Source organism: Eleginops maclovinus, chromosome 13 (genome assembly GCF_036324505.1).
Source record: "Eleginops maclovinus isolate JMC-PN-2008 ecotype Puerto Natales chromosome 13, JC_Emac_rtc_rv5, whole genome shotgun sequence".
NCBI lineage: Eukaryota > Metazoa > Chordata > Actinopteri > Perciformes > Eleginopidae > Eleginops > Eleginops maclovinus.
Window position 1 is genome coordinate 24704131 of NC_086361.1, and position 17500 is coordinate 24721630.

The 17500-nt window shown below is 43.9% G+C and overlaps 1 protein-coding gene across 1 annotated transcript in view; it reads right to left on the minus strand.

The window, feature by feature from the left end:
- The window catches only part of npr1a (natriuretic peptide receptor 1a), a 37986-nt gene that overhangs the window by 4537 nt on the left and 15949 nt on the right, over positions 1-17500 (minus strand). Inside the window, 9 exon segments of the mRNA XM_063899721.1 lie at positions 9595-9693; positions 9947-10121; positions 10216-10284; positions 11230-11353; positions 12033-12179; positions 15506-15674; positions 16454-16571; positions 16573-16610; positions 17227-17386. Coding sequence (XP_063755791.1) covers positions 9595-9693; positions 9947-10121; positions 10216-10284; positions 11230-11353; positions 12033-12179; positions 15506-15674; positions 16454-16571; positions 16573-16610; positions 17227-17386 — 1099 coding nt within the window.

The following is a 17500-nucleotide window of genomic DNA, read 5'->3' on the forward strand; positions in this document are numbered from 1 at the left end:
AGTCCTCTCAGCTGATGTTCAGGTGTATATCAGTATGTAGAGTCTCTACTTTAAAGAGTCCTCTCCTGCTGATGTTCAGGTGTATATCAGTATGTAGTGTCTCTACTTTAAAGAGTCCTCTCCTGCTGATGTTCAGGTGTATATCAGTATGTAGAGTCTCTACTTTAAAGAGTCCTCTCCTGCTGATGTTCAGGTGTATATCAGTATGTAGAGTCTCTACTTTAAAGAGTCCTCTCCTGCTGATGTTCAGGTGTATATCAGTATGTAGAGTCTCTACTTTAAAGAGTCCTCTCCTGCTGATGTTCAGGTGATATCAGTATTTAGAGTCTCTACTTTAAAGAGTCCTCTCCTGCTGATGTTCAGGTGTATATCAGTATGTAGAGTCTCTACTTTAAAGAGTCCTCTCCTGCTGATGTTCAGGTGTATATCAGTATGTAGTGTCTCTACTTTAAAGAGTCCTCTCCTGCTGATGTTCAGGTGTATATCAGTATGTAGAGTCTCTCTACTTTAAAGAGTCCTCTCCTGCTGATGTTCAGGTGTATATCAGTATGTAGAGTCTCTACTTTAAAGAGTCCTCTCCTGCTGATGTTCAGTGTATATCAGTATGTAGCGTCTCTACTTTAAAGAGTCCTCTCTGCTTTAAAGAGTCCTCTCCTGCTGATGTTCAGGTGTATATCAGTATGTAGAGTCTCTACTTTAAAGAGTCCTCTCCTGCTGATGTTCAGGTGTATATCAGTATGTAGCGTCTCTACTTTAAAGAGTCCTCTCTGCTTTAAAGAGTCCTCTCCTGCTGATGTTCAGGTGTAATATCAGTATGTAGGGCCTCTACTTTAAAGAGTCCTCTCCTGCTGATGTTCAGGTGTATATCAGTATGTAGAGTCTCTACTTTAAAGAGTCCTCTCCTGCTGATGTTCAGGTGTATATCAGTATGTAGAGTCTCTACTTTAAAGAGTCCTCTCCTGCTGATGTTCAGGTGTATATCAGTATGTAGCGTCTCTACTTTAAGAGTCCTCTCCTGCTGATGTTCAGGTGTATATCAGTATGTAGAGTCTCTACTTTAAAGAGTCCTCTCAGCTGATGTTCAGGTGTATATCAGTATGTAGTGTCTCTACTTTAAAGAGTCCTCTCCTGCTGATGTTCAGGTGTATATCAGTATGTAGAGTCTCTACTTTAAAGAGTCCTCTCCTGCTGATGTTCAGGTGTATATCAGTATGTAGTGTCTCTACTTTAAGAGTCCTCTCCTGCTGATGTTCAGGTGTATATCAGTATGTAGAGTCTCTACTTAAAGAGTCCTCTCCTGCTGATGTTCAGGTGTATATCAGTATGTAGAGTCTCTACTTTAAAGAGTCCTCTCCTGCTGATGTTCAGGTGTATATCAGTATGTAGTGTCTCTACTTTAAAGAGTCCTCTCCTGCTGATGTTCAGGTGTATATCAGTATGTAGAGTCTCTACTTTAAAGAGTCCTCTCCTGCTGATGTTCAGGTGTATATCAGTATGTAGAGTCTCTACTTTAAAGAGTCCTCTCCTGCTGATGTTCAGGTGTATATCAGTATGTAGAGTCTCTACTTTAAAGAGTCCTCTCCTGCTGATGTTCAGGTGTATATCAGTATGTAGAGTCTCTACTTTAAAGAGTCCTCTCCTGCTGATGTTCAGGTGTATATCAGTATGTAGAGTCTCTACTTTAAAGAGTCCTCTCCTGCTGATGTTCAGGTGTATATCAGTATGTAGAGTCTCTACTTTAAAGAGTCCTCTCCTGCTGATGTTCAGGTGTATATCAGTATGTAGAGTCTCTACTTTAAAGAGTCCTCTCCTGCTGATGTTCAGGTGTATATCAGTATGTAGTGTCTCTACTTTAAAGAGTCCTCTCCTGCTGATGTTCAGGTGTATATCAGTATGTAGAGTCTCTACTTTAAAGAGTCCTCTCCTGCTGATGTTCAGGTGTATATCAGTATGTAGAGTCTCTACTTTAAAGAGTCCTCTCCTGCTGATGTTCAGGTGTATATCAGTATGTAGAGTCTCTACTTTAAAGAGTCCTCTCCTGCTGATGTTCAGGTGTATATCAGTATGTAGAGTCTCTACTTTAAAGAGTCCTCTCCTGCTGATGTTCAGGTGTATATCAGTATGTAGAGTCTCTACTTTAAAGAGTCCTCTCCTGCTGATGTTCAGGTGTATATCAGTATGTAGAGTCTCTACTTTAAAGAGTCCTCTCCTGCTGATGTTCAGGTGTATATCAGTATGTAGAGTCTCTACTTTAAAGAGTCCTCTCCTGCTGATGTTCAGGTGTATATCAGTATGTAGAGTCTCTACTTTAAAGAGTCCTCTCCTGCTGATGTTCAGGTGTATATCAGTATGTAGAGTCTCTACTTTAAAGAGTCCTCTCCTGCTGATGTTCAGGTGTATATCAGTATGTAGAGTCTCTACTTTAAAGAGTCCTCTCCTGCTGATGTTCAGGTGTATATCAGTATGTAGAGTCTCTACTTTAAAGAGTCCTCTCCTGCTGATGTTCAGGTGTATATCAGTATGTAGAGTCTCTACTTTAAAGAGTCCTCTCCTGCTGATGTTCAGGTGTATATCAGTATGTAGAGTCTCTACTTTAAAGAGTCCTCTCCTGCTGATGTTCAGGTGTATATCAGTATGTAGAGTCTCTACTTTAAAGAGTCCTCTCCTGCTGATGTTCAGGTGTATATCAGTATGTAGAGTCTCTACTTTAAAGAGTCCTCTCCTGCTGATGTTCAGGTGTATATCAGTATGTAGTGTCTCTGCTTTAAAGAGTCCTCTCCTGCTGATGTTCAGGTGTATATCAGTATGTAGAGTCTCTACTTTAAAGAGTCCTCTCCTGCTGATGTTCAGGTGTATATCAGTATGTAGAGTCTCTACTTTAAAGAGTCCTCTCCTGCTGATGTTCAGGTGTATATCAGTATGTAGTCGTCTCTACTTTAAAGAGTCCTCTCCTGCTGATGTTCAGGTGTATATCAGTATGTAGAGTCTCTACTTTAAAGAGTCCTCTCCTGCTGATGTTCAGGTGTATATCAGTATGTAGAGTCTCTACTTTAAAGAGTCCTCTCCTGCTGATGTTCAGGTGTATATCAGTATGTAGTGTCTCTACTTTAAAGAGTCCTCTCTGCTGATGTTCAGGTGTATATCAGTATGTAGAGTCTCTACTTTAAAGAGTCCTCTCCTGCTGATGTTCAGGTGTATATCAGTATGTAGTGTCTCTACTTTAAAGAGTCCTCTCCTGCTGATGTTCAGGTGTATATCAGTATGTAGAGTCTCTACTTTAAAGAGTCCTCTCCTGCTGATGTTCAGGTGTATATCAGTATGTAGAGTCTCTACTTTAAAGAGTCCTCTCCTGCTGATGTTCAGGTGTATATCAGTATGTAGAGTCTCTACTTTAAAGAGTCCTCTCCTGCTGATGTTCAGGTGTATATCAGTATGTAGAGTCTCTACTTTAAAGAGTCCTCTCCTGCTGATGTTCAGGTGTATATCAGTATGTAGCGTCTCTACTTTAAAGAGTCCTCTCCTGCTGATGTTCAGGTGTATATCAGTATGTAGAGTCTCTACTTTAAAGAGTCCTCTCAGCTGATGTTCAGGTGTATATCAGTATGTAGAGTCTCTACTTTAAAGAGTCCTCTCCTGCTGATGTTCAGGTGTATATCAGTATGTAGTGTCTCTACTTTAAAGAGTCCTCTCCTGCTGATGTTCAGGTGTATATCAGTATGTAGAGTCTCTACTTTAAAGAGTCCTCTCCTGCTGAGTTCAGGTGTATATCAGTATGTAGTGTCTCTACTTTAAAGAGTCCTCTCCTGCTGATGTTCAGGTGTATATCAGTATGTAGAGTCTCTACTTTAAAGAGTCCTCTCCTGCTGATGTTCAGGTGTATATCAGTATGTAGAGTCTCTACTTTAAAGAGTCCTCTCCTGCTGATGTTCAGGTGTATATCAGTATGTAGAGTCTCTACTTTAAAGAGTCCTCTCCTGCTGATGTTCAGGTGTATATCAGTATGTAGTGTCTCTACTTTAAAGAGTCCTCTCCTGCTGATGTTCAGGTGTATATCAGTATGTAGCGTCTCTACTTTAAAGAGTCCTCTCCTGCTGATGTTCAGGTGTATATCAGTGTGTAGTGTCTCTACTTTAAAGAGTCCTCTCCTGCTGATGTTCAGGTGTATATCAGTATGTAGCGTCTCTACTTTAAAGAGTCCTCTCTGCTTTAAAGAGTCCTCTCCTGCTGATGTTCAGGTGTATATCAGTATGTAGAGTCTCTACTTTAAAGAGTCCTCTCCTGCTGATGTTCAGGTGTATATCAGTATGTAGCGTCTCTACTTTAAAGAGTCCTCTCTGCTTTAAAGAGTCCTCTCCTGCTGATGTTCAGGTGTATATCAGTATGTAGTGTCTCTACTTTAAAGAGTCCTCTCCTGCTGATGTTCAGGTGTATATCAGTATGTAGAGTCTCTACTTTAAAGAGTCCTCTCCTGCTGATGTTCAGGTGTATATCAGTATGTAGAGTCTCTACTTTAAAGAGTCCTCTCCTGCTGATGTTCAGGTGTATATCAGTATGTAGCGTCTCTACTTTAAAGAGTCCTCTCCTGCTGATGTTCAGGTGTATATCAGTATGTAGAGTCTCTACTTTAAAGAGTCCTCTCAGCTGATGTTCAGGTGTATATCAGTATGTAGTGTCTCTACTTTAAAGAGTCCTCTCCTGCTGATGTTCAGGTGTATATCAGTATGTAGAGTCTCTACTTTAAAGAGTCCTCTCCTGCTGAGTTCAGGTGTATATCAGTATGTAGTGTCTCTACTTTAAAGAGTCCTCTCCTGCTGATGTTCAGGTGTATATCAGTATGTAGAGTCTCTACTTTAAAGAGTCCTCTCCTGCTGATGTTCAGGTGTATATCAGTATGTAGTGTCTCTACTTTAAAGAGTCCTCTCCTGCTGATGTTCAGGTGTATATCAGTATGTAGAGTCTCTACTTTAAAGAGTCCTCTCCTGCTGATGTTCAGGTGTATATCAGTATGTAGAGTCTCTACTTTAAAGAGTCCTCTCCTGCTGATGTTCAGGTGTATATCAGTATGTAGAGTCTCTACTTTAAAGAGTCCTCTCCTGCTGATGTTCAGGTGTATATCAGTATGTAGAGTCTCTACTTTAAAGAGTCCTCTCCTGCTGATGTTCAGGTGTATATCAGTATGTAGCGTCTCTACTTTAAAGAGTCCTCTCTGCTTTAAAGAGTCCTCTCCTGCTGATGTTCAGGTGTATATCAGTATGTAGAGTCTCTACTTTAAAGAGTCCTCTCCTGCTGATGTTCAGGTGTATATCAGTATGTAGCGTCTCTACTTTAAAGAGTCCTCTCTGCTTTAAAGAGTCCTCTCCTGCTGATGTTCAGGTGTATATCAGTATGTAGAGTCTCTACTTTAAAGAGTCCTCTCCTGCTGATGTTCAGGTGTATATCAGTATGTAGAGTCTCTACTTTAAAGAGTCCTCTCCTGCTGATGTTCAGGTGTATATCAGTATGTAGAGTCTCTACTTTAAAGAGTCCTCTCCTGCTGATGTTCAGGTGTATATCAGTATGTAGAGTCTCTACTTTAAAGAGTCCTCTCCTGCTGAGGTTCAGGTGTATATCAGTATGTAGAGTCTCTACTTTAAAGAGTCCTCTCCTGCTGATGTTCAGGTGTATATCAGTATGTAGAGTCTCTACTTTAAAGAGTCCTCTCCTGCTGATGTTCAGGTGTATATCAGTATGTAGAGTCTCTACTTTAAAGAGTCCTCTCCTGCTGATGTTCAGGTGTATATCAGTATGTAGCGTCTCTACTTTAAAGAGTCCTCTCTGCTTTAAAGAGTCCTCTCCTGCTGATGTTCAGGTGTATATCAGTATGTAGAGTCTCTACTTTAAAGAGTCCTCTCCTGCTGATGTTCAGGTGTATATCAGTATGTAGTGTCTCTACTTTAAAGAGTCCTCTCCTGCTGATGTTCAGGTGTATATCAGTATGTAGAGTCTCTACTTTAAAGAGTCCTCTCCTGCTGATGTTCAGGTGTATATCAGTATGTAGAGTCTCTACTTTAAAGAGTCCTCTCCTGCTGATGTTCAGGTGTATATCAGTATGTAGCGTCTCTACTTTAAAGAGTCCTCTCTGCTTTAAAGAGTCCTCTCCTGCTGATATTCAGGTGTATATCAGTATGTAGAGTCTCTACTTTAAAGAGTCCTCTCCTGCTGATGTTCAGGTGTATATCAGTATGTAGCGTCTCTACTTTAAAGAGTCCTCTCCTGCTGATGTTCAGGTGTATATCAGTATGTAGAGTCTCTACTTTAAAGAGTCCTCTCCTGCTGATGTTCAGGTGTATATCAGTATGTAGAGTCTCTACTTTAAAGAGTCCTCTCCTGCTGATGTTCAGGTGTGTATCAGTATGTAGAGTCTCTACTTTAAAGAGTCCTGTCCTGCTGATGTTCAGGTGTATATCAGTATGTAGTGTCTCTACTTTAAAGAGTCCTCTCCTGCTGATGTTCAGGTGTATATCAGTATGTAGCGTCTCTACTTTAAAGAGTCCTCTCTGCTTTAAAGAGTCCTCTCCTGCTGATGTTCAGGTGTATATCAGTATGTAGAGTCTCTACTTTAAAGAGTCCTCTCCTGCTGATGTTCAGGTGTATATCAGTATGTAGAGTCTCTACTTTAAAGAGTCCTCTCCTGCTGATGTTCAGGTGTATATCAGTATGTAGTGTCTCTACTTTAAAGAGTCCTCTCCTGCTGATGTTCAGGTGTATATCAGTATGTAGAGTCTCTACTTTAAAGAGTCCTCTCCTGCTGATGTTCAGGTGTATATCAGTATGTAGAGTCTCTACTTTAAAGAGTCCTCTCCTGCTGATGTTCAGGTGTATATCAGTATGTAGAGTCTCTACTTTAAAGAGTCCTCTCCTGCTGATGTTCAGGTGTATATCAGTATGTAGTGTCTCTACTTTAAAGAGTCCTCTCCTGCTGATGTTCAGGTGTATATCAATATGTAGAGTCTCTACTTTAAAGAGTCCTCTCCTGCTGATGTTCAGGTGTATATCAGTATGTAGCGTCTCTACTTTAAAGAGTCCTCTCTGCTTTAAAGAGTCCTCTCCTGCTGATGTTCAGGTGTATATCAGTATGTAGAGTCTCTACTTTAAAGAGTCCTCTCCTGCTGATGTTCAGGTGTATATCAGTATGTAGAGTCTCTACTTTAAAGAGTCCTCTCCTGCTGATGTTCAGGTGTATATCAGTATGTAGAGTCTCTACTTTAAAGAGTCCTCTCCTGCTGATGTTCAGGTGTATATCAGTATGTAGAGTCTCTACTTTAAAGAGTCCTCTCCTGCTGATGTTCAGGTGTATATCAGTATGTAGTGTCTCTACTTTAAAGAGTCCTCTCCTGCTGATGTTCAGGTGTATATCAGTATCTAGCGTCTCTACTTTAAAGAGTCCTCTCTGCTTTAAAGAGTCCTCTCCTGCTGATGTTCAGGTGTATATCAGTATGTAGTGTCTCTACTTTAAAGAGTCCTCTCCTGCTGATGTTCAGGTGTATATCAGTATCTAGCGTCTCTACTTTAAAGAGTCCTCTCTGCTTTAAAGAGTCCTCTCCTGCTGATGTTCAGGTGTATATCAGTATGTAGAGTCTCTACTTTAAAGAGTCCTCTCCTGCTGATGTTCAGGTGTATATCAGTATGTAGAGTCTCTACTTTAAAGAGTCCTCTCCTGCTGATGTTCAGGTGTATATCAGTATGTAGTGTCTCTACTTTAAAGAGTCCTCTCCTGCTGATGTTCAGGTGTATATCAGTATGTAGAGTCTCTACTTTAAAGAGTCCTCTCCTGTTGATGTTCAGGTGTATATCAGTATGTAGTGTCTCTACTTTAAAGAGTCCTCTCCTGCTGATGTTCAGGTGTATATCAGTATGTAGAGTCTCTACTTTAAAGAGTCCTCTCCTGCTGATGTTCAGGTGTATATCAGTATGTAGAGTCTCTACTTTAAAGAGTCCTCTCCTGCTGATGTTCAGGTGTATATCAGTATGTAGCGTCTCTACTTTAAAGAGTCCTCTCTGCTTTAAAGAGTCCTCTCCTGCTGATGTTCAGGTGTATATCAGTATGTAGAGTCTCTACTTTAAAGAGTCCTCTCCTGCTGATGTTCAGGTGTATATCAGTATGTAGAGTCTCTACTTTAAAGAGTCCTCTCCTGCTGATGTTCAGGTGTATATCAGTATGTAGAGTCTCTACTTTAAAGAGTCCTCTCCTGCTGATGTTCAGGTGTATATCAGTATGTAGAGTCTCTACTTTAAAGAGTCCTCTCCTGCTGATGTTCAGGTGTATATCAGTATGTAGTGTCTCTACTTTAAAGAGTCCTCTCCTGCTGATGTTCAGGTGTATATCAGTATGTAGCGTCTCTACTTTAAAGAGTCCTCTCTGCTTTAAAGAGTCCTCTCCTGCTGATGTTCAGGTGTATATCAGTATGTAGAGTCTCTACTTTAAAGAGTCCTCTCCTGCTGATGTTCAGGTGTATATCAGTATGTAGAGTCTCTACTTTAAAGAGTCCTCTCCTGCTGATGTTCAGGTGTATATCAGTATGTAGTGTCTCTACTTTAAAGAGTCCTCTCCTGCTGATGTTCAGGTGTATATCAGTATGTAGAGTCTCTACTTTAAAGAGTCCTCTCCTGCTGATGTTCAGGTGTATATCAGTATGTAGAGTCTCTACTTTAAAGAGTCCTCTCTGCTTTAAAGAGTCCTCTCCTGCTGATGTTCAGGTGTATATCAGTATGTAGAGTCTCTACTTTAAAGAGTCCTCTCTCCTGCTGATGTTCAGGTGTATATCAGTATGTAGAGTCTCTACTTTAAAGAGTCCTCTCCTGCTGATGTTCAGGTGTATATCAGTATGTAGAGTCTCTACTTTAAAGAGTCCTCTCCTGCTGATGTTCAGGTGTATATCAGTATGTAGTGTCTCTACTTTAAAGAGTCCTCTCCTGCTGATGTTCAGGTGTATATCAGTATGTAGTGTCTCTACTTTAAAGAGTCCTCTCCTGCTGATGTTCAGGTGTATATCAGTATGTAGAGTCTCTACTTTAAAGAGTCCTCTCCTGCTGATGTTCAGGTGTATATCAGTATGTAGAGTCTCTACTTTAAAGAGTCCTCTCCTGCTGATGTTCAGGTGTATATCAGTATGTAGTGTCTCTACTTTAAAGAGTCCTCTCCTGCTGATGTTCAGGTGTATATCAGTATGTAGTGTCTCTACTTTAAAGAGTCCTCTCCTGCTGATGTTCAGGTGTATATCAGTATGTAGAGTCTCTACTTTAAAGAGTCCTCTCCTGCTGATGTTCAGGTGGTACTCAGACTGCCTGTGCCCCTCTGTTCACCCTCTGTCTCAAACCAGAGCCCAGTCTGCTCTGATTGGTTAGCTGGCTGGCTCTGTTGTGATTGGTGAACCGCTTGATGTTCTGCCCCTTAGCCTTTCATGTACAATGTGTTTGAGCACTAGCTAATAAGAGCTGGAGTGATCCATAGGGTTGTCCAACACCATCATTAACAACCAAAAACTTTAAAACATGTACAAATGTGTGTGTGTGTGTGTGTGTGTGTGTGTGTGTGTGTGTGTGTGTGTGTGTTACCCTCTCCGTTGGACTCCATGCGTGACGCTGTGTTCACTGTGTCTCCGAACAGACAGTACCTGGGCATCTTCAGTCCCACCACACCTGCACACACTGGACCTGCACGCACGCACGCACGCACGCACGCACGCACGCACGCACGCACACACACACACACACACACACACACACACACACACACACACACACACACACACACACACACACACACACCCAGTGAAGTACTCCTACATTGTGAAACACTGTCACAGTGAAAGTCCTCTCATTTTGCAGCTGGTAAAGATTTTAACTTGAGAAGCTGCACACACACACACACACACACACACACACACACACACACACACACACTGACCGCTGTGTATGCCAATCCGCAGCCGCAGCTTCTGATTGGCTCGATGTCTGATGGTGAAGCTCTGCACAGCCTGCAGCAGAGCGAGCGCCATGCGTCCGATCTCTCTGCCGTGTTGCTTCCCGTTCCTCACCGGCAGCCCTGACACCACCATGTAGGCATCGCCAATTGTCTCCACCTGGTTGGGAGGGGGGGGGGAGTCCGGTTAGCCTAGCTTAGCGGTAAGAGCGGAGGCGGGGGCAAACTGCTAGCTTAGCACTGATCAGGCTTACCTTGTAAACGTCAAAGTTGTCGATGATGGCGTCGAAGCAGGTGTAGAGGTCGTTCAGCAGCGTCACTACCTGAGGGAACAGCACACAAACACGTGTTCTACTGGGTACCACTGACCTGCAGTGAGGTTCTAACAGGTTCTACTGGGTACCACTGAGCTGCAGTGAGGAACAGGTTCTACTGGGTACCACTGAGCTGCAGTGAGGTTCTAACAGGTTCTACTGGATACCACTGAGCTGCAGTGAGGTTCTAACAGGTTGTACTGGGTACCACTGAGCTGCAGTGAGGTTCTAACAGGTTCTACTGTGTACCACTGAGCTGCAGTGAGGTTCTAACAGGTTCTACTGTGTACCACTGAGCTGCAGTGAGGTTCTAACAGGTTGTACTGGGTACCACTGAGCTGCAGTGAGGTTCTAACAGGTTCTACTGGGTACCACTGAGCTGCAGTGAGGTTCTAACAGGTTCTACTGGATACCACTGAGCTGCAGTGAGGTTCTAACAGGTTCTACTGGATACCACTGAGCTGCAGTGAGGTTCTAACAGGTTGTACTGGGTACCACTGAGCTGCAGTGAGGTTCTAACAGGTTCTACTGTGTACCACTGAGCTGCAGTGAGGTTCTAACAGGTTCTACTGTGTACCACTGAGCTGCAGTGAGGTTCTAACAATGTTTTTCAGAGTTTTTCAAAATGTCCCACTATCTTCTCATGGTCTGACTCCTTCTTCATGTGACCCTCATCATCTTGTTTTCCATTGTGACTGCGCAGCCAACCTAATGTTTGACACTTACAGAAGTAACGATTCCATTAAAACTGAAATGCTGAATATAAAATGTGTTTAGCAAACTTAAATCCACATCTCTTATTGATTCTGCAGTATTACTTTAGGAATTATTCACAACTGATATTTTTTTCAATGTTGATTTAAAAAACATCTCACGTACCCCCTTTACCCACTGTTCATTTCAGAACCACTGTCCTCAAACGGGTTCTACTACTCTCTCATAGGATTTACTGACCTGCAATGGCGTGCTCTCCGCAGAAAGCGATGTGAAGCCGATGATGTCACTGAAGTAAATGGTGACTGAGTCGAAGGCTTCGGCCTGAACCGCCCCTCCTCGCTTCAGCTGCTCCGCTACTGAGCTGAAACGCAACACCATCAGTAAGTATTACTGTAGTACTGCGTTGTATGTAGTATTTAGTGTAGTACTCACTGTGGCAGTATTTGGTACAGTATATATGTAGTACTCACTGTGGCAGTATTTGGTACACTATATATGTAGTACTCACTGTGGCAGTATTTGGTACACTATATATGTAGTACTCACTGTGGCAGTATTTGGTACAGTATATATGTAGTACTCCCTGTGGCAGTATTTGGTACAGTATATATGTAGTACTCACTGTGGCAGTATTTGGTACAGTATATATGTAGTACTCACTGTGGCAGTATTTGGTACAGTATATATGTAGTACTCACTGTGGCAGTATTTGGTACAGTATATATGTAGTACTCACTGTGGCAGTATTTGGTACAGTATATATGTAGTACTCACTGTGGCAGTATTTGGTACAGTATATATGTAGTACTCCCTGTGGCAGTATTTGGTACAGTATATATGTAGTACTCACTGTGGCAGTATTTGGTACAGTATATATGTAGTACTCACTGTGGCAGTATTTGGTACAGTATATATGTAGTACTCCCTGTGGCAGTATTTGGTACAGTATATATGTAGTACTCACTGTGGCAGTATTTGGTACAGTATATATGTAGTACTCACTGTGGCAGTATTTGGTACAGTATATATGTAGTACTCACTGTGGCAGTATTTGGTACAGCAGGTTTTCTGCTTTACGTTTCTCTTCATGATACGCCTGAGTTCGTTCCTCCACCAGCTCCTCCAGGTTGTTGGCGTACTGTTCCATCCGGGAGAGCAGGTTATCCAGGATGTTAGAACCGTAACCCCTGAGAACCAGACGTTAGAACCATAACCCCTCAGAGACAGAGGTTAGAACCATAACCCCTCAGAGACAGAGGTTAGAACCGTAACCCCTGAGACACAGACGTTAGAACCATAACCCCTCAGAGACAGAGGTTAGAACCGTAACCCCTGAGACACAGACGTTAGAACCGTAACCCCTGAGAGACAGACGTTAGAACCATAACCCCTGAGACAAAGCCGTTAGAACCGTAACCCCTGAGAGAAAGCCGTTAGAACTGTAACCCGTCAGAGACAGACGTTAGAACCGTAACCCCTTAGAGAAAGCCGTTAGAACCGTAACCCCAGAGACAAAGCCGTTAGAACCGTAACCCGTCAGAGACAGACGTTAGAACCATAACCCCTCAGAGACAGAGGTTAGAACCGTAAACCCTGAGGCACAGATGTTAGAACCATAACCCTTAAACACAGACGTTAGAACCGTAACCGTCAGAGACAGACGTTAGAACCATAACCCGTCAGAGACAGACGTTAGAACCGTAACCCCTTATTCACAGACGTTAGAACCGTAAACCCTGAGGCACAGATGTTAGAACCATAACCCTTAAACACAGACGTTAGAACCATAACCCTTAAACACAGACGTTAGAACCATAACCCGTCAGAGACAGACGTTAGAACCGTAACCCCTTATTCACAGACGTTAGAACCGTAACCCCTTATTCACAGACGTTAGAACCATAACCCCTCAGAGACAGAGGTTTAGAACCGTAAACCCTGAGGCACAGATGTTAGAACCATAACCCTTAAACACAGACGTTAGAACCGTAACCCGTCAGAGACAGACGTTAGAACCATAACCCGTCAGAGAAAGCCGTTACAACCGTAACCCCTGAGACACAGACGTTAGAACCGTAACCCGTCAGAGACAGACGTTAGAACCGTAACCCCTGAGAGAAAGCCGTTAGAACTGTAACCGGTCAGAGACAGACGTTAGAACCATAACCCCTTATTCACAGACGTTAGAACCGTAACCCCAGAGACAAAGCCGTTAGAACCGTAACCCGTCAGAGACAGACGTTAGAACCGTAACCCCTGAGACACAGACGTTAGAACCATAACCCCTGAGACACAGACGTTAGAACCGTAACCCCTGAGACACAGACGTTAGAACCGTAACCCCTGAGACACAGACGTTAGAACCATAACCCCTCAGAGACAGAGGTTAGAACCGTAACCCCTGAGACACAGACGTTAGAACCGTAACCCCTCAGAGACAGAGGTTAGAACCGTAACCCCTGAGACACAGACGTTAGAACCATAACCCCTGAGACACAGACGTTAGAACCGTAACCCCTGAGACACAGACGTTAGAACCGTAACCCCTGAGACACAGACGTTAGAACCATAACCCCTCAGAGACAGAGGTTAGAACCGTAACCCCTGAGACACAGACGTTAGAACCGTAACCCCTGAGACACAGACGTTAGAACCGTAACCCCTCAGAGACAGAGGTTAGAACCGTAACCCCTGAGACACAGATGTTAGAACCGTAACCCCTGAGACACAGACGTTAGAACCGTAACCCCTGAGACACAAACGTTAGAACCATAACCCCTGAGACACAAACGTTAGAACCGTAACCCCTCAGAGACAGAGGTTAGAACCGTAACCCCTGAGACACAGACGTTACAACCGTAAACCCTGAGACACAGACGTTAGAACCGTAACCCCTGAGACACAGACGTTAGAACCGTAACCCCTGAGACACAAACGTTAGAACCGTAACCCCTGAGACACAGACGTTAGAACCGTAACCCCTGAGACACAAACGTTAGGACCGTAACCCGTCAGAGACAGACGTTAGGACCGTAACCCGTCAGAGACAGACGTTAGAACCGTAACCCGTGAGACAAAGTCATTAGAACCGTAACCCCTGAGACACAGACGTTAGAACCGTAACCCCTCAGAGACAGACGTTAAGACCGTAACCCGTCAGAGACAGACGTTAGAACCGTAACCCCTTAGACACAGACGTGAGAACCATAACCCCTCAGACACAGAGGTTAGAACCGTAACCCGTCAGAGACAGACATTAGAACCGTAACCCCTGAGACAAAGTCGTTAGAACCGTAACCCCCGAGACACAGATGTTAGAACTGAACCCGAGACACAGACGTTAGAACCGTAACCCGTCAGAGACAGACATTAGAACCGTAACCCCTGAGACACAGATGTTAGAACTGAACCCCTCAGACACAGAGGTTGGAACCGTAACCCGTCAGAGACAGACATTAGAACCGTAACCCCTGAGACAAAGTCGTTAGAACCGTAACCCCTGAGACACAGATGTTAGAACAGAACCCCTTAGACACAAACGTTAGAACCGTAACCCGAGACACAGAGGTTAGAACCGTAACCCGTCAGAGACAGACATTAGAACCGTAACCCCTGAGACAAAGTCGTTAGAACCGTAACCCCTGAGACACAGATGTTAGAACTGAACCCCTTAGACACAAACGTTAGAACCGTAACCCCTGAGACACAAACGTTAGAACCGTAACCCTCAGACAGACGTTAGAACCGTAACCCCTGAGACAAAGTCGTTAGAACCGTAACCCCTGAGACACAGATGTTAGAACTGAACCCCTTAGACACAAACGTTAGAACCGTAACCCTCAGAGACAGACGTTAAGACCGTAACCCGTCAGAGACAGACGTTAGAACCGTAACCCCTGAGACAAAGTCGTTAGAACCGTAACCCCTGAGACACAGATGTTAGAACTGAACCCCTTAGACACAAACGTTCAGGTTAAGACCGTAACCCGTCAGAGACAGACGTTAGAACCGTAACCCCTGAGACAAAGTTGTTAGAACCGTAACCCCTGAGACACAGATGTTAGAACTGAACCCCTCAGACACAAACGTTAGAACCGTAACCCTCAGAGACAGACGTTAGAACCGTAACCCTCAGAGACAAGTTGTTAGAACCGTAACCCCTGAGACACAGATGTTAGAACTGAACCCCTCAGACACAAACGCTAGAACCGTAACCCTCAGAGACAGACGTTAAGACCGTAACCCCTCAGAGACAGGGTGCTGCTTCCTCAGCAGGATCTTGATGCCCCCCCCCTCACCTGTGCTGCTTCCTCAGCAGGATCTTGATGCCCCCCCCTCACCTGTGCTGCTTCCTCAGCAGGATCTTGATGCCCCCCCCTCACCTGTGCTGCTTCCTCAGCAGGATCTTGATGCCGCCCCCCTCACCTGTGCTGCTTCCTCAGCAGGATCTTGATGCCGCCCCCCTCACCTGTGCTGCTTCCTCAGCAGGATCTTGATGCCCCCCCCCCCTCACCTGTGCTGCTTCCTCAGCAGGATCTTGATGCAGCTGAAGTCAGGTCGTTCTCCGGGTTCTTGGTTCCAGCAGCGCTGCATCAGGAGCCCCAGCTCCTCACTGTGGCTGTAGGGGCACAGCGAGGGTCTGATGGGGGGGGTGGAGCCATGCCGCACCGCCTGCACGATCTCTGAAGGGGGGGTATCATTTGTTAAATGAGTTCAAATCTATCATTTATCCAATAGATAAAGAATTATGAAATAATATTCAGATCGATTGAAATTCAAATCTACTCTAATCATCTACTCAAATCTCGAAGTAAATAATCTGCAGAAAGTAACTAATAAACTAATTTGTAATCTAACTAGTTACTTTTAAAAGGAGTAATCACATTACTTTTTCGAAGTAACTGTGGCCACACTGGTCGTCAGTGACACCTGGTCACATGACTTTCATGAAATGACCGTCTGTCTTATTTTGTCCCTGTTTAAAGTCTGCCTTCAGGAGTCTCTTTCTGTCCGATCAGAGTCTTCCTGCAGTTTCTAGCTCTGTGCAGCAAAGTGTTTACTGAGGCCTGTCATCATCTGAATATTCTAAAGAAATATTATCATGAAGTGTTGATGAAAGCTGTGAGACCCTCAGAGTCCACAGGGGGGCACCGTCAGCCTTTAAACATTCATATACAGATGTCTGCCTTTTATATGAATTGATAATCAAACCATATATATTTTTTATATTAAAATAAAGATCTTCCTTACAGCAGGACTGAGTTCATCTAAATACAACATCCAAGTATGACTTCAGTATAGCTTTAGATACTTTACTGGAGTTTTCCTTTTCCTAGTGCCTGATATGTGTGTGTTGTGGAGACCTGATATGTGTGTGTTGTGGGGACCTGATATGTGTGTGTTGTGGGGACCTGATGTGTGTGTTGTGGGGACCTGATATGTGTGCGTTGAAGCTGCTGACCTTTTGGGGTCAGTGTTTGAGTCTCCAGGTAGAAGACTCCCTTCAGCAGAGCCACTTCCTGCAGGATGATCCCAAAGCTGTAAACGTCTCCTTTCTGCGTCCCACAGGGGGGGGGGGCAGTCCATTCTCAGCAGCTCCGGAGCTGTCCACAGCTTACCTGGGGGGGGGGTGCATTCACAGCTGAAGTCACTGTAGCATTAGGAGCTAGCATCAGAAGCTATCAATAGGGTCTAGCAACAGGCGCTAACACGGTAAGCTAACATCAGGCGCTAACATCAGGTGCTAACATGGTAAGCTAACATCAGGCGCTAACATGGTAAGCTAACATCAGGCGCTAACATCAGGTGCTAACATGGTAAGCTAACATCAGGCGCTAACATCAGGCGCTAACATCAGGTGCTAACATGGTAAGCTAACATCAGGCGCTAACATCAGGTGCTAACATGGTAAGCTAACATCAGGCGCTAACATCAGGTGCTAACATGGTAAGCTAACATCAGGCGCTAACATCAGGCGCTAACATCAGGTGCTAACATGGTAAGCTAACATCAGGCGCTAACATCAGGTGCTAACATGGTAAGCTAACATCAGGCGCTAACATCAGGTGCTAACATGGTAAGCTAACATCAGGCGCTAACATCAGGCGCTAACATCAGGTGCTAACATGGTAAGCTAACATGGTTAACCAAATATAACAATTTTAGGCTGAAAAAAAACAGCTTTCATAAATGCAGTTGAATGTTTGAGCTGAAAGATAGATAAACTCGCAGTACGTGCATAGTGAGCGTGTGTGTCCTCGGGCCCGCCGCCCCCCCGCAGACTCTGCACACCGTAGTCAGTGATTTTCAGAACGAAGCGACTATCGACAACGCAGTTAGACGACTTTAGGTTCCCGTGTGACGAGATCACGCTGCTGTGCAGGAACAGCATGCCCTGACAACAACAATAAACAATATCAACGACAACAAACATAAACAGGAAACAATGCAAACAACAACAAAAAGAAACCAATAAACCACAAACATCTTAAACAAACAACAACATATA